At 38.5% G+C, this 22,282-nt stretch overlaps 1 protein-coding gene across 2 annotated transcripts in view; it reads right to left on the bottom strand.

The window, feature by feature from the left end:
• Nucleotides 1-346: 346 nt before the first annotated feature.
• Nucleotides 347-22,282, bottom strand: part of rasa3 (RAS p21 protein activator 3) — a 115,223-nt gene continuing 93,287 nt past the window's right edge. The window contains exons 13-24 of one of the 2 annotated variants that reach the window (XM_004911800.4): nt 21,096-21,170; nt 19,344-19,467; nt 17,036-17,142; nt 14,694-14,771; nt 13,381-13,458; nt 10,743-10,816; nt 9,934-10,040; nt 7,619-7,704; nt 7,240-7,448; nt 6,641-6,744; nt 6,002-6,185; nt 347-4,906 (exon numbers count right to left, since the gene is read on the bottom strand). In XM_004911800.4, the coding sequence (XP_004911857.1) occupies nt 4,831-4,906; nt 6,002-6,185; nt 6,641-6,744; nt 7,240-7,448; nt 7,619-7,704; nt 9,934-10,040; nt 10,743-10,816; nt 13,381-13,458; nt 14,694-14,771; nt 17,036-17,142; nt 19,344-19,467; nt 21,096-21,170 (1,302 nt within the window). In that variant the 3' untranslated portion in view covers nt 347-4,830. The remainder of the gene's footprint in view (nt 4,907-6,001; nt 6,186-6,640; nt 6,745-7,239; nt 7,449-7,618; nt 7,705-9,933; nt 10,041-10,742; nt 10,817-13,380; nt 13,459-14,693; nt 14,772-17,035; nt 17,143-19,343; nt 19,468-21,095; nt 21,171-22,282) is intronic. The other variant, XM_002937865.5, reaches the window with a different exon arrangement.

Below are 22,282 nucleotides of genomic sequence, written 5' to 3'. Positions count from 1 at the left end.
TTCATGTTTGAGTTAGGATTGAGATAAATATGTTTATAGACGGGCATTTGAGTATCTGAAAACAATACTAGCAATAAAAGTGTGTTTAGTGATGTCATGTGTGTGTCATATGAATCAATGAAACCTGTGTATTATAAAAAGTAATGTACCCCCTGTTGTAAAATGTGTATGGCACACAAAAGGCCTTGATGCCCATAGCTGCTGCAGCTTGTAATGATCTTTTAAATGGTTCAGCCTTTGTTGTTTACTATGGTCAGCATAGGAGGCCATGGGCAATAATCTAACTTCCTGTAGGCACCCTCAGCATTATTATTTTTTCCAAAAAAAAAAAAATGTCAAGATGTAACACAGTATTAATTTCATTTAATAGGGATTTTAACCCAGTTGTTTTATCAATCATATTCGTCTATACACAATGAAAACAATAAAAAGCTTCAGTTCTCAGAGTCTGAGCATTAATAAAACATTGTTTTAATATCAAGTAAAAACCACAATGAATATTACAACAGTATCTACAGCATGGGTGATATTTTACAGACATATTTTGAAAATGGCTTGGGGTGGGTGTTACTATACAGAAATTCTAATTAAAAAAACCCTATATGTTCTCTGACATTACTTCACAAAGGCTTCTGGGGCAAATTGTTCTAATATACTATCAAGGCTTAGGTTACATTGTACAGTTAGGTCACAGAGCCCATACTCGTGAGCACACTGGGTTAAACACTGCTTTGAATAAATGCCCTGTGTAAGCATACGATCAATATCAGGATTCATACTCCATACACTATTAGTATTTACTACACTACTACTTAATACGTTGTGTGGCTGTGTAGCTCACCTAATTTAGTATATTATGCTGTCTGCATAGCCAGATGCCCTCATGTGCCTATTTCCGAGGATCACTGTTAATTAAAGGGACAGTATACCCCCTTTTTAACATGGGGCACTAAATAAGGCTTGTGCTGAACAAACTTTCTGCCTATTGTTTTAATTAAGAAATATCTATGGTTTCTCTTATTTCTTGCACTAAACAGGTCAAAAACTGTACCTAAAATAGTAAAAAAGTGATTACAAATCCAACTTCCTGGTTTTTACAAGTTGGTTAAAAACAAATCACCAGAGAATCCTTCTGTATAAACAAACCCCTGCAGTCAACCAGCTTCTGCCTTTCTTAGGCTTTGAGATAAGGAGCAGCTTTCTATACAGAGAGAATACCTGCAGACTGATAATTTGTTTTAACCACCTCCTTAGAACCTTTCATTTTACTTTTTGCTCCGTTTTTTTGCAAGAAATAACAAAAAACAGATATTTCTTAATTAAAGCAACAAACAAAAATATGTTCAGAACAAACCATATTCATTAAACTAATGGAATATACTGTCCCTTTACGTCTAAGCAGCAGGGGGGTCTGTTACTAAAGTCTTCCTAAAGCTGGCCATACACTATATGATCCTGTTGTTTAGGAAGGTTGCCCCATTAAGGCGGGAGATATTGGGCCAAACAATCGTATTACAACAACAGGAATTCCTGCTGTCAGAGCAAGGACCGCATCAACAAGCCAACATGGTCTTTAATCAAACCTGTGCCCATGTATGGCCACCGTAAGTCTCTGCCTCACTGACTGAGCAGCAAAAGAAGCCCACTTACCTCAAGAAAACTGGAATATATTTTTATGTGTGCAAGAAAAAAATATTGCACTACAAAAAGTGTAGAATGTGACTTATGGAGCGCTGACTGGTTCCAAAGGAACTATAATATTTAGGGGGCACATATGAAGTCCCATGGCATTTAGATCCTATACTATGGAGCAGACAGAGGTCCCCTTAAAGATACAATTACATTGTGTTTTCTGAAAATTAAGAATTACTACAGCACACATATAGGATGGGCTCTGGATGACCTTACATAAAGAATGCTTGGTTCCTTTTGGCTAGACTTTAGCTTATACTAAACATGCCTGATAGGGCATAGCCATAATCACAACTGACCACATTCTGGACACTTGCCTTCAAAACCTATTTACTACAACACATGGTCAGCTACCGTAGATCACTGATAGCTTAGGCTATGTGGCAGTTTTAATTCTGCAACATCTCCATTACTGCTAGTTACCTATCATTGTTTATAATTATAGACCGGGTTGGGCACCTAACCATAGTAGCCAGCATTTTTCTTTTGCCGTATACATTAAAAAAACATACCTTGGAAGGCTAAAATGTAGATTAAGTAGATTTTTTCAGCCTGTAAGTGGCAAGTTTGTACTCCTCCTAACACCCTTAATAACACATCAGTGACAAGTAGCATAACAGACAGAACCAGTGTAAGAAACAATGGAAAATGAGCCAGTGCAAAAGGGGTGTGCAACATGTTCCAATTAAACACAGTGCTCTATAATTACTGTGAGGTACTTGGCTTTTAGGAATCACTGCAGCATGAACGTTTTATTTATGCCACTAATGCCAAATGCTGAACCAGTTACGTTGCTAATGTAATGTTATTCTATACTACCAATATCCATTTGACAAAAAGTTTCTAATTCAAACAACAACACTGTACACGTTATATACATATTTTATATACTCCTTCCATTTGCCTTAGTTCTTCTAAAATTAACACATTTTTTCCTACTTTCCTAACCACAGTAAATGAGCAAATATTAACATCCACGTTGGCAAAACATCTCTGAAGAGACAGTTAAAACATGTAACACTGAAGAAGAAAATACAGAACTCTACAAAATGGGGCAAGGCCTAAAGTAGTTGAAAGAGTGTTGGCTGGTACCTGGGAGTGTAGTTCAACAATGTTTAGATGGTCTCTTACTTGTCCTTTACTGCTCTTCTGGATTAAGATTAGGTTAAGTAGGGCAGTGCTAAAATATAATCTTGAAATAACCAGCTACACAAAAGTCTGCCATTCAAAATATTGCTAGATAATGATGCAAAAACAAGTGGTTGCTTTTTGTGTACCCCAATAAGTGACTTTTGGTCCGGGTGCATTTTAGGCATCCCTTGAAACTATATGATATAATGACTTATATATACAGTACAAAGGCTGTAGAGCAGTGGTTACCAAACTGAGGCGCTAGCCCTAGGGTTTTGGGGCAATCAGCCTGAAGGTCAGTTAGGGTAAGATATGTAGGGAATGCCCGCTGGCTTTCCCTGATAACAGCTGAAGGGCATTAAGAAAGAGATTTAAGGTGAACACTGGCCCATAATGATGTGCAGGCTGACCCGATACCCGCGGGTTCGGACCGACCTCGGGACACCATTTGGTGGGTGTTGGGGGGGGGTTTGGGTTGAGCTCTTCCACTTGCCCTCCCTGCCCAAACCTTACACTGCCGGCTGCCTCTTCCGACTTCTGTATTTATAGGCATGCGCCGCTTTTGTGATGACATTGCGGGCCGGGCGCAGGTCTATGAATAGAGGGGAGAAGTCGGCTCGGTTACAGGTAAAGTTTTTCTCGACCCGCACATTACTACTGGCCTAGATATTCTGGCAAATATGGTTGAAATGCTCATTTTCATAACTCTGTAGTCTTGTTATTCATTATGTAGTTATTACCATTTAGATAGCATTAGTTAGCATTTAGTTACCATTTAGAAAGCATATTTCTTGTTGCTTACTTGTGAGCTTATTTTTTTAATACTGTCATATTATTTCTTATTATTTATTTATCTTTAATTTTGGGCCATCTCCTATTCATTTTTAATTTCTGGTATTCAGTTCTTTGCTCAGCTGCCCTCTGAGTAAATGGGCAACTACCTGATTAATTTGCCCAATGCAAGTCACACTACAGTAGCTCGGCTGAAATAAAACACAAATTAAGAACACTAAGCAGCAGTTTGGCACAGAAAGTGGAAGTGCAGAGAGAAGAGCAGTAGTTATTTTTGTACCATCACTCAAAGGACAATAAAGCAGAACAGTAAAAGCAAAGGTAGCTGGTGGCACCATCACATTTGTTCCTGGTGTTGATGGACAGGCAGCCAAGGGCCTGCTTTATAACCACAGATATATTAACCATTAAGGCCAGTTTTAAGGTCCTAAGGATAATTATTTCATACCTCAAGTGTATGCAACTGTATCAGTTTTAGCTAAATGGCACTTACCAAAGAAAATAATGGTTGGGGTAGCATCCACTGATGCCTGATATATTTTTTGTAATAATTAGATGTGGGAACCAAAACATTCTCTGTGACTCAGCTTCATGGTCCATGGGAGGTTAATTTGCAAAAGTGATTATTGCTGTGTTAACCTCCATATAACGCTGGTAGTGCCTTTTCTGCTCCTCTACTCTTTTCAGCAACAGGAAATATTTCAAGTGAAGCCAGAACAACCACAAACAATCCTTGAGATTTCAGAGCATTCAATAGGCAGGACACTGGCAAATGGTGCCAAGGATAAATGAATGCCCCTTGGGAAGGCATTAAGGCTGTAAATGGATTTTAAGAAACGCACAGCTCATGTGCAACCCCTTACTTCTTTCTGTATATAAGCCCCAGGAATGCATGTGATTTTAAGGAAGAAAAAGCAAAAGGTCCATGTATGACACAGTTCACTGAACCGAGCATAAGGAAAAGAGGGAAATGCTAACAACAAACGAAAAAAAGGTTCTGCCATCTGTTATCAGATGAATAAAGTGCATAGCAAGTATTGTAACAGTCCCCAAAACACATTGAAATCTCAGCAAGTCTCTGCTCGTAAGTCCAAAGCACTGGGTAACATTGCCCAGGCATTCAAGCACTCTCTGCTCTGTTCATATGCCAACATCTTCAGAGATTAAACATTTCCTCTTTCCTGCTTTAATCCTTCAAGTGCATCCTACGTTGGCTCAAATGGAATGTGCAGATACCTCTGACTGCTGCCTGATATAGCTTTGGAAGCTCTTGTCGCCTATGGGGTGCTCCCTGAAAGAGATAATAGATTCATCTGTAGTGTAGTTTAACATATATTTGTGCGCTGATTTGAATAAAGTGACTTTTGAACTTTGACATAAAAACAGGGGTTGCTATTGTCTTGGGCAGATTTACTAAAACTCTAACATTTCTCTTTTTTTTTTTTTTTTTAATTTAAAATTCGAATAAAATCGTTTCTACAAATGGCTGGCATTTACTAAAAAAATTGAAATGAAAAAAGTTTAAGCTGGCAAATTGTCAGATTCCGATTTTTAGCCATTTTGAGGCATAGTAAATCTCAGAAAAGTCACAACTTTTTTTTCTAAGTGCTAAGTGTTAGCTCGGAAGAAGGCTACCTGCACCCAAGGAAACATATTTGATACAGAGTTATTAATGTACAAGGCACATAAGGAAGCCCAGTGAATATTCCCCATCCCCTACACTCTCTCTCTCCTATATCCCTTTCTACATGCCAGGGGCACCCTCTACAGCCCCAACTTTTTCTACAGTCTCTGACATTTTTTCCTTGTTTTTCTGTTAAAATTAAAAAGAACAATAAGGAGAAAATCTTTAAAAACAAAAAAAACATATTTGATGGATACATATTAATTAAATTACATTAAACACACATTAAATTACATTAACAAGGTATATACTCTTTGTTGCATAAACGGGGAACCCCACTAAAAAAAACAAAACAAAACAAACAGTTAATGGAGGCTAAAAGTCCTCTTGTGTGCCTGAACCAGCCAGCTCTCTGGGTATCAGCCTATTTGGTGGATTGCCTGAATGCTATTAACAGATGGCTGTTATTTCCAAATAAGTGCCAATTCTAGCAGGGTAAACGACAAGGGGCCATTAGCCTCCTTTGCCTAATTAATTTATTTAGCAAATATTGAGTGGGCATGATATATTTGAAAGTTTGTACAGCCCTCTAAGTTTTACAGATCATGAGGTTTCCTTTCACTGAGATTTGAAAAGACACTGTGCAACTCATGATTAATTGCACTCCATTTACTCAGCTACTGTGCCCAAGGAGCAGTCCTACATGGATTTAGCTACATAAGCAGACAGACTGAGTAGTTCCCCCTCCAAGGCTCCACTTACTGGCTTCCATACTTTGTCTTTTTGAACTTATCCCTTTTGTACTGAGCATGCTCCTGTTCCAATGTTTTCACTCCATCTATGATCTGGTAGAGGGTCTTGTAGGTTTCTCGAGGTTCATCAATTAGGAACGTGCTATATTCCTCCTGCTCAGGCCCATCATATACAGACTTACTTCCACAAGCCTCTACCAAAACAAAACAGCAGCAGCATTAGGACATATTCAAAGTGGGCACAGTGATGAGAATTTTACAACTGTCTTTGGTTACAGAATAAACCTAGATTATCACTACAGCAAAAGTACCTGTGCATTCTTTTTTCTTTTTTTGTAAAACCAGAGGCACAACTGATTACTACAAGCCTTCTATATGCAATAAAGGAATGGGATCCTATATCCGGGAACTTGTTATTCAGAAATTTCCAAATTACAGGAAACCCTGCTCCCATAGGATTCATTTAAAAGCAAATACTCATTTTTAAAAATAATTAACTTTTTTTTATGTAATAATACATTAGTACCTTGTACTTGAGGGTAACTGAGCAGCATGAATCCATACTGGTGGCAAAGCAATCCTTTTGGGTTTATTTAATGTTAAAATGCCTGTAGTTTAATACAGTTATAAACTGTTTATTTTGACTTACCTTGCATTTTTTCTAGCTTGCATATGTAGGTGTTAAACAGAGAATAAATGCGTTCTGTCTCCCTGTCTCCATCTATGTCAAGCTGTATATTTGCTGGTAGGCCCCTGCAAAAGAAGACAAAACTAAATTGTCTAGTAAAACATTCTAACAACTGATTCTGAAATCTGCAAAACATTATAGATTATATGGATCCCACAAGCAAAAGCTATACTATTTCTAACTTGGGTGAGGATGTTTATCTACATATTCAGGCAGAAACTGATGGTGTAATTGCAATTTTTTAAATATACATAATAATTACTAATAGTATTAAAACAGAAAAAAAATAATCAAATTAAGGTAAAGAGCATACTTGAAGCAACAGCACATTGGATACTATAATCTATCCAAGTAAGTTTTACAATAAACCAGCTTTGTGCTACCGGGATTTCCCTGGCCAGTAGTAGTAGGCCAAAAGGCGGGTTACGTGTACATGTTATGGAGATTCAGTTTGGGAACTTGGCAATTACAATAAGATAGTTCATAGAACTGCTCCTAAAGCATTGGCTCTAACATGACATTGGTTCTAACTCTAGTCCAATCCCTTGCTGAACTCTTACCCTGTGCAAGGAGTGCATCCAGGGGCATTTTCTGAGGTAGCCTTGCAGCACAGCCAGTGAGCATTCAGATAGGCTGATGGGTGGTAAACAGTAAGGCGCTTCTTGTTGCACTGACTAACTTTAGTGAGGATGTCTATCCAGTCCTTGGCTTCCACACAATTATTTGCTTGGATGTACAGCGTTCGTACTGGTTGAATAACCTGGAACATCTACAGGTACATCAAACTGATTAGTACAATATAGAAAGGTTGGTAAAATAAAGCGTGCAAAAAAAAAAAAAAGTTTAACTTTAGCAGAAAATCAGGTCTGTAGTCTGTGTACACACAAGTATGGCAGCTTTTCAATTTCAGGCAACACAAAGTACATTTAAGCTACTCACATTCTTCATTTTGAATGATTCCTCCTCTAATTTTTCAACAGCCAAAATGTTTTCTATGGGGATACTGCACAAGGGGTGATCTCCTGCTTAAAAAAAAAAGAGAAAGAAATAATATTAAATATTCTTTGCTGACATTTCTCACACAACCACCTACAGAAAAAACATGGCATTTACAAGTTGGACTTGTCTTTCCTCTGTTATAGAGAAATAAAATTCGACAATGACACATAAGGAGTTTTGCATTGCAGGGAACATAACATCAGAAATGCCACGTCTTTGCCCACAGTGTAAACCATGGCGGGTAAGTTACACAAGTCTCATAATTGCACTAAAATCATTTTGGCCCATTATGTGACTTGAGTAAGTTACCTGTTCTAATTTACACTGTAGGTGCGGACATGGAGTCTTGGGCATTTTGCAGCTTGCGATTTAACATGGAACTCACAGATTTACCTTCTGGGGCTCTTTGTATTTATTAATATACAAATGGGGGCTGCAATATGGACCCTTCTCCATAGGCAACCACACAGCAGCACTATGAAAACAGTTCACAGCCAGAGCTGGCAATAAAATATCTCTGAAAAAGCAAATACTATGCCCCATGTGTAACTTCATAAGAATCTATGCTCTCACACTTAGGAAAAGCAGGGTAGAAAAGGAGGGTAGAAAAGGGGTTGGAAATTGAAAGGGTTCTTTCTTTTAGTGGTATATTTAAATGTGGAAAGAACTAACTATTTCCTACAGGTAAGCATGCTGGTGGTGTGATCATAAAAGCAATATTATGCAAGTTGCTTTTGTAAAGGTGCAATGTACACAGAATAATGTTAAAGTTTGGTGGAATAGCAATCCCTTTAGTTTCATCTCTGCGGCCCACAGGGCACCATGAAGAGGACTTTGCCCATAGTCTTCCTACATGTAACACCTAGCACCTGGAAATTAGGAACACTGATGTGGATATAAATAATAATCAATAATTTAATAATATAAAGTTGTGGCTGCTTCTAAGGATACCAGTCACAAACATACAGATAATACAACTGCCTGCGTAAAACTTGTGTATGCTTTTCTGAACATTTCAAATGCTGTCGATGGAAACCATACCTATAAACAGTGTCATTGTTTGTTTAAGTATCATTCTGTGTGAATATACCTAGAAGGATGACTTATCGTATAAATGTATCCATTCTTAGCCTTTGTGTACTTGAAAAAGCAATTAATACTAGCCATAACCCTTACCTCCTGCAGTGAATCAAATAAAGCTGGGCAGGCTAAAACAAAGAGCTCCTTAGAAATATGCTGTAGTTAAACAAAGCTAAAGAACACAGAAGGCATATTATACATATTAGCACAAAAAACACTGGCACTCAGAGCTGCAAACGGGACTAGCCCTTTAATGGGGTCACTTTGTCCCGAAATGTTGCACCTCCGCAATAAAGATTTTTTTAAAGGGCTAGTCCCGTTTGCAGCTCTGAGTGCCAGTGCTTTTTGTGCTATTTGGAATTTTGGGAGGGTGCGCCGAGCGTTAAATTGTTTTGGAGAGCCAAGGGAGTGCGAGGAAGGTCTTCTGTTCATTTATATTATACATATTACACAGGCTTTTCCATGTCAAATGTACAAGTGGCGCAGTAAGGCTAAAGGCACATTGGCATATATGTCAGCAGAGAAAATCTGATCCACAGCCTTGCACCTTGTATGTATGATCGGCCTGTCAGCACACAAATAGAGCAGATTTTGATGTAAAAATGCATTTTGGTGCCTCCATTTCATTCTATGCGCTGACAGGCTGATCCTGCACATACATGCAAGGTGTGAAAGCAAGAGATTGGCTTTTATCCACATGTTGTGGTCATAGGAATATGGGTCAAGGTGTTAGATACATAAAGTTGGTTTGCAGGTGAACAAGCTCTGCCACTTAGGGTCAGATACAGTTATTGGACCTGTTATCCAGAATGCTTGGGACCTGGGGTTTTTCAAATAATGGATCTTTCCATAATTTGGATATTAAGTGTACTAAAAAAAATTATTTAAATTGAATTAAACCCAAGGTACTGTTTTATTATTAAAGATAAAAATTAGAATTATTTGCTTATAATGGAGTCTATGGGAGATGGCCTTCCCGTAATTTGGAACTTTCTGGATAACGGGTTTCCAGATAGTGGATCCAATACCTGTAGCAGATACAAAGGGCTGAGTTTCACTACTATACATATTGAATACACATAAACTGAGGAACTGCTTATCACCAGCATCTCATTTAATAAATGGCAGTGAAACTGATAAGAAAAAGTATTACAGTAAGTGAAAACTTGGTTTACCTTTACTTTTTTGGTATGTAAATTCATGGTTGGTAAGGCGAAACCATCGTTTCTTAAAATTTTTCATCCCGAATCGTTTTCTCCCTTGTGCCCTCTTGATCATAAACCTGTTTTAAAAAGGAAATACATGCACAGTCACTTTAAGGAGAGCACAAAAGCTATGCTATTTAGCAAGCAGTGCTAATGGTATATCCTATATTCCTGTTATTACATGTATTCAGCTTAGCTAGAAACAGATCTTTTTAAGAGATTTTCACGTTTTCTCTCGATCTTAGTTAGTACTCCCCTGGTATACTGTATTATATTGTCTTTTTTGTACAAACTCTAGTGCTCCCCTACCATTATTGACAGGGAGGGATATTTTCTCCCTTAGAAAAGATCAAAGAACGAGAGGCCACCCTTTTAGACTTGAAGCGGCTATGGTGTTTCTTCACAGTGAGGTTGTGCTGGCAGATTCTGTTAATGCCTATAAGAGGGGCTTGGCTGATTTCTTGAACAAGCATATTATCCAAGGCTATTGTGATACTAAAATCTACAGTTTTTATAGATACTGGTATATATAGTTTATATATGTGAGTGTATAGCTATCAATGTTTATGTATTTGATACAGTGGCACTGTTCCGATCGCTGCCTTTTCTTTTTTGCAACAAACAGGCATAACCAGGAGTTATGTCAATGTGAGATTACCTGCCTAGCACATCCTTGGCTTTGTGTGAGCAGCTGCTGACAACACAGCAATAAGATCAGTACACAGCCAGTTAGGCTCAGCCGTTTAAGCTTGCATGCAATTGGTGTGCCTGTCACTTACCCTTCCTTAAGTAGAATTGGCTGCTCTATTCTTTTGTGATCTCTTCTTCCAGAAGATGAAATCAGATCAAGGAACTGCACAAACAAACAGAGGCACAACATAGAAAACCAAACCAAATCTCCATGAGGTAAAGATGATTGTGTAGTGTGAATAGAATAAGGTCAATTTGTCAGCAGTGTTTTACTCTACACTGCAACAAGCATAATGCCCCACATTAGGCATCTTATCAGAACAACAGGGAAAACTATAATCACATTTATTTTTGCAGCAAATATAGCAAAACACAAACTGAATCAACCAGTAAAAAATCATGTGTATATGTATATGAATCCCCTCCCTCTATCTTGTGTCTTAACCCCTTCTTTTAGATTGTAAACTCTTTTTGCCAGAGCCCTCTTTACCTCTTGTGGAGAAGGAGAAGGAAAGTTACAATCACTGGGGGTGCAAAATGTTAGGCACTTCCCAGCGATTGTAATCTTTTACCTGAAACCCCCTGCCGGTGCACAGGCTGGGGTGTATGCAACAAAGTGATCCTCTTGCTTCTTTGCTTTTTGCGCATGCGCAGTGGAGTGAGGAGCAGAACTTTAACAAAAAAAGACAGCTTTTCGCTCAACTGCGCATGTGCCAGACCCCAGGATCTCATCAAAAGGAGAAGGAAGGAAGGAAGATCGCTCATCTGCATTAACCCGACAGATGCAGATTTCTTCTACCAGGAGCACCAGCCAAGGGTTTCATTTAAGTGAATACAATTACTGGGGGGTGATTGTAACTTTCCTTCTTCTTTAACACTACTACTACTAATAATAATAATACTAATATTAATAATTATGTAGCAGAAGCCAGTTGATTAACAAACTTGAAGGTCTCTGCTACATTGTTAAGAGTCAGAACCAGAGCACAGAAAGAAATACACAAAGACTGCCTTTAATAGCAATTACTTTTACAAATAACTTCCAAAGCTCTGAAAATGTATAATTAATGTATATTGGGAAATTGCTTAAAGTACACTTACAGATCAAATTTCTGCCCAAAGAGATAAGACTGAGATCTAACAGGGTTGTGACCAAATTTTTTATTTAGGATTTTAACATTTTAACAACAAAAAAAATAACAGTTTAGAGAAAGAAAGCAGGAAGAAGAAAGGGTATAGAGAGCTTTAGCGAGCCAGACGGATTTATTCAGATTGTGCATTTAACCAGGTATCCCACACTGCATTGAATTTGGCTGGACAGCCTCTGGAAATGTACACCAATTTTTGTTTAGGTAACACGTCATTGACTAGTTTTTTCCAAAAGGTAAGCGAGGGGGCAGATGTTGATTTCCAGTTTAGCAAAATGGCTTTTTTAACATAGAATAGCAATTGCAAATAGCATAACCGTTGATATGACGATAACCCCAGGTCCTCTAGCACCCCCAGTAAACATAACTTTGGGGAGTGTATGTTAGGGAAAGCCAATGCTTCATTGATGTATTTCAATACTGCTGACCATAATTGTTGAATAGCTGGGCATTCCCAGAAAACATGGGGAAACGAGCCTAATGCTGTATTACATTTGGGACATAAGTCTGACGTTTGAGGGTATATCTTTGCTAATCTGTGGGGTGTTAAATAAGCACAGTTAATAAATTTAATTTGGATAAACCTGTCTCTGACTGACATTGTTATTTTGGGAATCTGATCAAGAGCATCTTCCCACATTTCGTCATCCAGGTCTGGTATGTCGCTCTGCCATTTAACCTTGGTCTTAGCTAGGGGGTTTGGGGTAGATTGCCATAGTAGGTTATAAAACCATGACATAGCCTTCCCCAAGTCCGGTCTATGCAGGTATTTTTCAAGCGAGGTGTCTGCCAACTGTATAGGTCTAATAGTAAACTTGGCGTAAAAAGCGTGCCTGAGTTGTAGGTAGCGGAAATACATGGCAGGGGGGAGCTCAAATTCCTCTTTAAGGGTACCGAATTGTTTCTATTCCCCATCTTTCACAATATCATGAAATGTTTTAATGCCTTTACCTGCCCATTGACAGGCATAGAGTCGAAATGGGCCAGTGTGGGATTACCCCATATAGGAATTCGAGGGGACCATGCCTGGAGGGATTTCTGTGCTTGCTGGAGAGATCTTTGGAAGATCGTAATCACAGTGAGCATTGGGGTAGTAGTGCGGTAGTAGCCTCGGTATGGGAGTTTAGCTAGGGCCGTGTAGGGCCGCAGCTTCAAGCATGACAGCTAGGTTGTCTGCTGCTGGCGTGAACCACCAGTGTGCATAGACAAGCTGACTGGCCCAAAAGTACAGTTTAAAATCTGGCAATGCCAACCCGCCTTTAGTTCTGGGCGCTTGTAGGATTTTTATATTGAGGCGGGGGTGTACCCCAGCCCAGAGGAATCCACCAAATTATTTTATTGAGGTGATTAAACCATTTAGCTTTGGGGATTATCGGGGAGTTGTGGAAGGCGTAGTTAAATTTAGGGAGAAGAAATTATTGCTTAACTAGAACTCTCAGCAGCCTGGCTATAAAAAGTGGAAAGGTTCTGTATATCATCATCACATTCACACATCTGTCAGATCCTTGCTAACTGCACTGTCACATAACTGTTAAGGAAACTACAGCCAGTTATCAGTGTTAACAACAAAATTACTTACATTTTTTACAGCATCTGCATATTTCTGTTCATTAAAGTTCTCATAAAAAGCAGCCATGTAATTCTCCTTGAAACTTGCCTGCAATTTAAAAGATATGGTTACTGTGAGTGTTTAATTACATGCACCTACGGAAGTACAAAAAATCTGCCATGCCACTGCTGCTGGCCTGGAACCATAAGATTGCAATGTTGTTATTGTTAGCCAATAGAGGTATCACTTTTACAGTTCTTTTGTATTTGTTTGGTTTTTTTTTGGGGGGGGGGGGTTGCCACTTTTTTTGCTCTTGTTTTGTCATTTATGCCATGAAAATACCTTAAATGCTATCTATTATCACCTGACTTTACCAAATCACACACAAAACAGTTTTCCCATCTGTCTGCAATTTGTGTGCCTATGCATTAGAAATCAAGAATTCCCTAGAAAGGCCAAACATCTTATTTGCACATAAATTGCAAACACATGGCAGTAAAGTGTTGTTTTTCATGTTTTTGTTACAAATATGGCAATGGATGATATGTTATTTTCCTTATGCAGTTTGCATTTTATATAGAATACCCCTTTTAACAGAAATTTTTAATAGTATTAAGTTATGGGTTTCAATGTATCCTGGCAGTGAAGAGATTATCCTGGGATTCTGAAACTGTGTTATTTGTGGAGGGAACAAGCAATCGGCAATCTAGAGAAGCATGTTTTACACAGGAAAACCTGATGCAATCGTACAAACATCTAAATCTACTTATGGTTCCTATAAACACATTATATGCATCTTTTAACAAGATTACTGGAGCAGGGCTTCAGGGCTGAAATTGTACTGCTCTGCAGCAAAACATGCTCTCTCCCTAAGCATTTCACTAGGGGAGATTTTTAAAATGTACCTTTAGGGGGTAAACTCCTATAATGTCTGGAATATTCAGGAAAGTGTATTTATCAAAAGGTGAAAGTTGGATTTCACCATTTGATAAATATGCTTCTGCAAATCCCACAGGAATGAATAGGAAGTGCCAGAATTTTTCAGTGGTGAGCTCTAATCTCACATTTATATACATCTGCCCCTAAGTGCTGTAAATAGCAAAATTAAGGATTCATCTACTAATATCCACAGAGGTCAGAGCCTAAAGCAATTATAGCAGCCAGGCCCATGTGCTGGTCACAACTTAGATCCTGCACAAATCTGTCTTCTAAAAATCAAAATATCAAATCACTACTCAGGGTACATAAAGCAGGTATGTAGGTTACTTTCTTCCCATGGCAACAAAAAAAATGTATAAAAAACATAACGTATGCACAATTATAACACTAGAAAAGGCACTTACAGATTTTGATTTGGATAAACTTCCTAGTGTCTGTATAGTCTTGGAGATAAGAGTTAAGGTTCTAGACGTTTGTGGGTCCTGCAGGGAACAAGAAAAATAAGAACAAGAGAATATGTCAGGAAGAAGAAAACAAACATTACCTCTACAGAGATGTTCAAAACTATTTGTCATCTCGAGTAAAAAGAACTTTGCTTTATGTCTATGAAGATTCTTATTCACCCAGGTCAAGATACAAAGTATCTAGTTGAAATAGGACTAAAGCAACTGAAGAAGCAGCTCAGATGAGTGGTTAAACTTTTTTTTTTTTTAAGAAAACGCAGAAAGTCCAGTTGCTTTAGATTTAGTCCTACTATACAATTTACTATTTTTTAAGTAGTTAGTTAAATAAACTGCCTCATATAAAAGAGGTTGAATACTGATTCATATGCATATGTTGATATCAGGGGGAAAAAATCATGACTTGGTAGTTGGCAAGACATATGCAGGCAGTTTCTATCTGCAGAAAGGCCAACTGATGGGGATGCTGGGAGAGCAGGCTAAAAGAGAGAGCAAGAGAGAAGAAGGAGCAGACACTTGGTGGGAATTTGGCAGAGGAGCAAATACCACTGAAGGAGTTAAATGACCTGTCAATCAAGTGCCTCAGTCAGTGAAATAAAGTATGACGCTTCAGCAGACTGAATCTGCATAATGAAAGCCTAAGATATTTTATGTGAATGTGGAAAAAAAAATGTTGCTTACCATACAAAGAATTCTGAAACATTAATTTATGACCAGTGCTCTGGTGTTGTAACAGACATTTTCTTACATTATGTGAAGCATATATGCCAAAATATACAATTGAGTGGAAGAAGTAAGCTGAAACAGGCAACTTCCTACCAACACAACAGTTGGCAAAGTGGAAATCCAGTGATCATATATATGGTAGTATCATTGGCTTTTACCATTCTAGCTCAAAAACATACTTATACAAAATCATGGTATCAAAAGACACTTTACAGATCATGGTATATTACAGAATGATCTTTTTTTTTTTAAAGTAGCATCAGATGGGCATATGCCCCAAGCACCCAGACATAAACAGCTGTATAATAAGTCCTTTTCAAATTAAACATGTAACCCTCGGTCATTTTTTTATTAACACATCTATACATATTATATAAGCATTTAAAAGTCCCAGCTGTCAATCATATATTGCCTGACCCGCTTCTATGCCTTAGGCATAGGGGTGGGGCAGACAGTTACTTTCACTTTCAATTCAGAACTTCTTAGATGTCACTGAACTCCTCACATTCCTCATCCCTCCTCACCATCTAATTGTGTAACCAGTGCATGGATATGGGTATCAGGTCCCCCCATACTGGCACAGAAACAAGATTTTAGCAGGATGCACAGCTTGCCTTAAAGTGCCGATACATGTTAAGATCCACTCGCTTGGCGAGGTCGCCAAGCAAGCGGATGTTCTCCTGATATCTCCACCTACTGGTGGGAGATATCGGGCAAATTTAGGCTAATTCGTAATCGTTTGGCCTCAGGGCCAAAAGGTCGAACTATAACAATGGCAATGGGCACAGTCGACTAAATCTTTTAACCTGCCCAATCGATATCTGACCAATTTCAGGCCAGATATTGGTCGGACAGGCCCCGAATCGGTCTAAGGGACCAATATCGGCAGCTACAATCGGCCGGTGTATAGCCACCTTTAATAATAGTGTCCACAAAATGGCCCCTGCCTGTTTTCTGCAATTGTGAATTCCAGTGCTGAAGGAAATAAGTTTAAAATAATTTATATAGAGTAATTGACGTTTATTTTGCTTGACAAACACAATAGAAAACAATTTGTAATTATTTCTTAGGGTGACAGGTCCCCTTTAAGCCCAATATTATTTCTACATAATAATGTTGCACCTGCATCCTGTATACTTAGAAAAGCCTGGGATATTGGGTATCCACATTATTTAGCAAGTAAAGTTTGAGTGAACAGACAGATTTGTTTGATTTTATAACAGATATAATGCAATGGACAGAAGAATAGTCCTTGCTCTATATGTTAATAGCAGGTACTTTTGCAGATTTTTCAGGTACTAAGAAGTAAGGATATAATCTCTAAAACATCAGAAATCAGTTCTAAATAATAACCTATCAAAATGGCAATAATAATAAAGAAAATGACAAGGTGTTTCTGTAAATGTTCCCCAGCACCTGTGTCTGTAATGCATTCAGCACATTAAAACCCAAAGCCTGGCACAGTGCGTTCTATTCCCACTGAGTTCCATTCAGCCACTTCTCTGCATAGAGTGCCACTCTGACATGTAATTGGCACAGAGCTTCTCAGAAACACTTACTGGGTGATGAGGGCTGAGCTGGAATAGATTAGGGGATAAGATGGCAGGTGCAAAGAAGCGGAGGAAAATGAAGCTGCTCACAGCTGTGAATCGAACATCTGGGTCACCTGAGAAATAAATGATAAAAACCAAATGTTAAACAATAGAAGGGGACAAGAAACAGCAAATAAATAATGACAGAGGAAAAAACAAGAGCACACACTGAAAATGACTGGTTTACACTGCGTGGCACTTGCACCTGGTGTGGGCTGCGCAGCATTTGTGCCTGCTGTATGCTGCATAACATTGTCATGCACGTTTGGTGCAATGGTGCAAGCAGTGTGTGCTGCATGAGGTTTGTACCTGTGCCTGGTGCCAAGCATGGAAAGAAATGGAATTGACATATTTTATTTATCATGTGAGTACTGAACTGGGCTTGTGCTGTAGATTATGTCTGGCCAACATCCACCTCTAAGAACCTGCCTGACCAGCACACAATGGGGCGTGTTACACTGCAGGGAAAAGTTGCTTGTGTACATAGCAATAGGTATCTTGGGCATATGCATTTTGCACACTGCCCTGAAATCCTATATATAACAACTACATTTTAGTCAGTACGTTTCTAATGCATACAAAAGAAAAGAGAAATTAAAAAAACACATATACTGTACATGTATCAAATTATGCTTTTCTAGGTACAAAATTCCCAGTAGTCTACCTTCATGCCCTGCAACCATAAATGGCCATCAGAAAACTCTCTTTATTCTTTTACCGATTTTAACTATTTTCCTCCAAAATTATTATATACCACTAATAATCTCTGATTATTTTCTTGATTGTAATTTATATGATTTGACTTTTCTTAGGCGAACCAGTCATCTTCTATGCCTACAGGGAAGCACCTGATCCCGCTACTGCCTCCTCCTATTCAGTTAAATGGGAATTGGCTGACAGCACCAGCACTGAAGCCCAAAAATCAGTTTACAAATTGAAAAGCTCCAATATGGGTGCTTTCAAGTGTTTCTCAGCTGGCAGAGAAAACACCTGTTGTGACATCTGCCTACAAAATTTCACATTAATAAACTACTGAACCAACTGAAGGGGCAGTTGTAGATACTTCTACGATGGCTGAAATATGGAAAACAATACCTTGAGTGCCATAGCCCTTAGTACGCCATACATTTCATAAGTATTGTCTGCTTTAGATGTATTTACAGTGTGTCTCTTGCAGTATATCATTTGTTGTGTACCAGCCATTCCATGGGGTTCCATGTGGATTCAGACACACTAAAGGTAGAGTACTGTTGGCATTGTTTAACTGTTAAATAACTCTGTTACTGTCGGTAGCATGGATGGCTAGCTCTCAGCATGAAAAATATTGGCAGTGACTGCTCCATGAGAGTCAACCCAGTTGCCCTCATCCATTGCTTGTGTTTAGCATTAAGTGTAACTATCTACTCTAGATTGGGCATGTTGGGCTGCTGTGTGGCCATACTATTCCTGGGTATATTTTTTGCTATTTAGCAAAAGCGCCAGTTAATGGTCTCTCAAGCAATTCTATTTCTCAGAGATGAAATACCACCTTTATTTTTATTAACAGTATCGCTATCTGACAGCCATGTGGTATTTTCGTTGTTACAGCTTTATTATGTGCAACCCCCAAGATCAAATATAAATCCCACATGAATTTTCCTAGTAAATCTGCACTTTAAGATTACTTTATGTGTTGTCATTTAAGAAAAAGCTCTTGTTTTCCAGGAGTGGAAGGAGTCTAGCCAAGGGTATAGCTGATAGTTGTTGACTTCCTCTGTTTCACCACAAAGAATTTGCCCTGTCAGGTATATGGAAGAAGGTTAAGTCCGGACGAATAGAGAGGCCTGCCAGCAGCGTGAATACGTGAGAAGGCTTTTAATGCTGTTGCGCTAACCACTTCACTGACTTTATTGGCATTCTAATAAAGGCACTTAAGAAATGTGTTGAAACTGAAGCAGAACAAACTAAAGCAATTTGTGTATGAATGCTCTGAAAGCATGTAGGCCCTCTATGTCAGACTTGTAGACCTCCAGCTGTTGTGAACTACAACACAATCAAAGCTGTTGAGGAGAACTAGGGGTTTCATAACTACAAGCTATTTGGACTAGTAAAGCTGCTATCTTCTAACATTTATCATTCGATACTTAAAATGGCAAGTATGGTACAGAATCTCTACCGCAAGTCCTCTGCTTCCACCCCCTTCGATACCATATGTAAGCAAATCAGAAGAAACACTACCATACACATATTTATGCTTTCAGTCTGATGCTAAATTTGTCTTCAGTACCAGCCTTACCTTGGAATCGCTTGGCAGCTGACTCTCTAAGTGAGAAAAAAATGTCACACATGACGGTGGGGCAGCTCACACCAGATTTTGTGATGACATCAAATATCCGGTCTACATAATTTTTCAGGTTTTCCTATAATATTTTGTAAGGACAGACATAAAACAATGTAAGCTAAAACAAGTTTTCACATCTCACTGTCAAACAGAAACATTTCAGATAATGATGCTGATTGGGAAAGCACATTGCCTACCTCCCAGGGCTGTACTGTAACCATGCCAAGTACAATGAAAAAGCAAAACAACAACTATTGAGGGGATATTAATAACAGGTCAGTATGCTCACAGAAACACAACCTTATCTTGAAGCTCACACTGCCATCTACTGTGCTATAAACCCAACATAAAAACTGCCCACATTTTAACAGTAATGGACAATGTAACAAAATCTTGAGCTTTTACGTTATATATTTAGAGAAAACAACAATTCCTTTCAGAGACATATTTCACAAGGTATCTAGTGAAGAGATAAACTAACCCAAAACTGTAAATAATGTTTAACAATAATATATTAATCTGTTGGTTAGTTCCTCTGTAAAATGGGAGTGTGGTTTCTTTCTAACTTAGAAAGAGAGCAACTAACTATGCATGTATACAAAGGTTAGAGCTCTAGTGCAGGCAGCGAGACTCACACAGACAGGGAGAAACATTGCTAGGCAAGCAGGAAAATACATGTTACCAAGCAGGTTACAAATTATTAGTGATAAGCTGATAGATCCAGATCAGGTCTATTAGTTGTAGCAGTCAAGGCAAAAGAAGCAATCTAAACTCCCTGCAAACCATAACCCCTTGTCTCTATTAATTGGTGGCAGACACAGATAATCTTAAACAGAAACTGTAAGGACACACAAGGAGGTGGTCTCATCAAGAGCATTTAAGATAATGTGCTGTTATGCATACTAAAATAATCATTTCATACAATTGCACCCCCCCTTCCTAAAGGCAGGTGTTTATGCTGCCTAACCCTAGTTCTGGCCATGGTTAGCACCACCAGACGGCTCTGCCCTTAGGTGGCATTATGGCTTGGTAATTTTATGATCACATGAACTAAAACTCCTGGGGCCAATAACTGTGTCAGCAATAGCTAAAATTGGAAAGCATTTCTATACATTTACTGAATCTGTCCAACATTTGCAAACAAATTCTCCCTCCTATTAGCTACAGTCCTATTTTTATAAGGCTGAGGAAAGGAGAGCTTTCAAGCAAATCTAAAGTGCCCTTGTGAACCCAGCCAAGGAAAGGTTTTCACTCTTTATGTGAGTGTGTTGAGAGCCATCCATGACCCTGTATCCTTACTTAGGATAAGGGGGTGATGCCAAGTTGGCACCAGGTTTAGCAGTCCACACCAAACAAAGAGAAGGTGGAATTTACTGGTCATCTACTTAAAAGCATATGCTGGAATGGCTGCTATGGGTTACCAGATGTGCTGCAAACTTTAACTTATCTTTTAATAGCTGTGCAAAGCTGGCCCTACTGCACTACTTACTGGAAAAAAAGCAAAAAAAAGCGGGTGGTTAATATAAATTGTATTAGTTTCTGAACACGATTTTTAGCCTCAAATAGTAACAAGCCCAAAGGTATTATTTTTCCTTTCTCCAATAAGGTGAAAGGTACCATGGGCAAAACATTCATTATGGTATGACTCTCCATTAAAATGGCCTTGCAATAAAGAAATTCATACTGTGTAAGATCGGTTCAGTTTACCTTATTGTTTTCAAAATTTTCACCGTCTTTTAACTTTACCGGATCTATCTCACAGGGTTTATGAGCCTCGCAGATCTGTGTGTCAAACAAAATAGAATGAATTAATGTATCTGATATAAATTGCCATTAGTGTGCTGTAATCATTTAGGTACACCATCATACTGCACTGTACCGGCACAACTAGCTTAGCATGGCTGCTGCACCCAAATCCATGTCTGTTGTACTCCAAAAGTTGTGGCCCATTTTAAAAATCACATTGCAGCAAGATGTCAGTAAACAATGTTTTACACAATGCAAAGAACTGCTTTAAATAGTGAATGAATTAAAATACAGGTATGGGACCTGTTATCCAGAATGCTTGGGACTTGGGTTTTTCTGGATAAGGGATCCTTCTGTAATTTGGATCTTCATACTTCATACTCAAATATAATTTAATTGTTAAATAAACCCAATAGGATTGTTTTGCCTCCAGTAAGGAGTAATTATATCTTAGCTGGGATCAAGGACAATGAACTGTTTTATTATCACAGTGAAAAAGGAAATCAATTTTTAAAAGTTCAGCTATTTGATTAAAATGGAGTCTATCCATTCCTGTAATTCAGGGCTTTCTGGATCATGCATCCTATACCTGTACATGATTTATTAACACTATCAGGCTGAGTTCTGAATGCAAAAGACAAGGCATGACTGGCAGGATTTAACCCAGCTCAAGTAGAGAATCCTATAAAGTTCTGTGCACCAAGTACAGTATAAAGCACACATTTCACAAGTGGGGAAAATGAGGTTTCCTGTGAGTGACTGGGAGAGGAAGCTTGTGGTCTGACTTGTTGATATTTTAGTGCCCCGGAAGAAACTTTCGCAAACTGCCCAATACAAGCTCAAAATTTGTACTGTGAATGGAAGCACCAGGCAGGGTGTAACCATTATCGTTATGACTGTGCAACAATTTCAGAACATACTGTCAAAACAAAAAAATAGAGCCAGTGACAGGTTTGCTTAAAGGAACAGAAACACGCATATTCCTCATGCATGCATGCAAGGCACTGGGCGTATTCACAATCTATTCAGAGATGCCACTGAAAAGCATGCAAAAATATTAAACAATTAGCTGATCAGCACTTCACAGCTGCTTCATTCCATAACATTTGGTAATACAAGTTTGAGCTGTTTCTATTAGGTTATAAGCC

This window comes from Xenopus tropicalis, chromosome 2, assembly GCF_000004195.4.
Source record: "Xenopus tropicalis strain Nigerian chromosome 2, UCB_Xtro_10.0, whole genome shotgun sequence".
NCBI lineage: Eukaryota > Metazoa > Chordata > Amphibia > Anura > Pipidae > Xenopus > Xenopus tropicalis.
The sequence above is the reverse complement of the archived record's forward strand: the minus strand, read 5'-3'. Positions and strand labels throughout refer to the sequence as shown.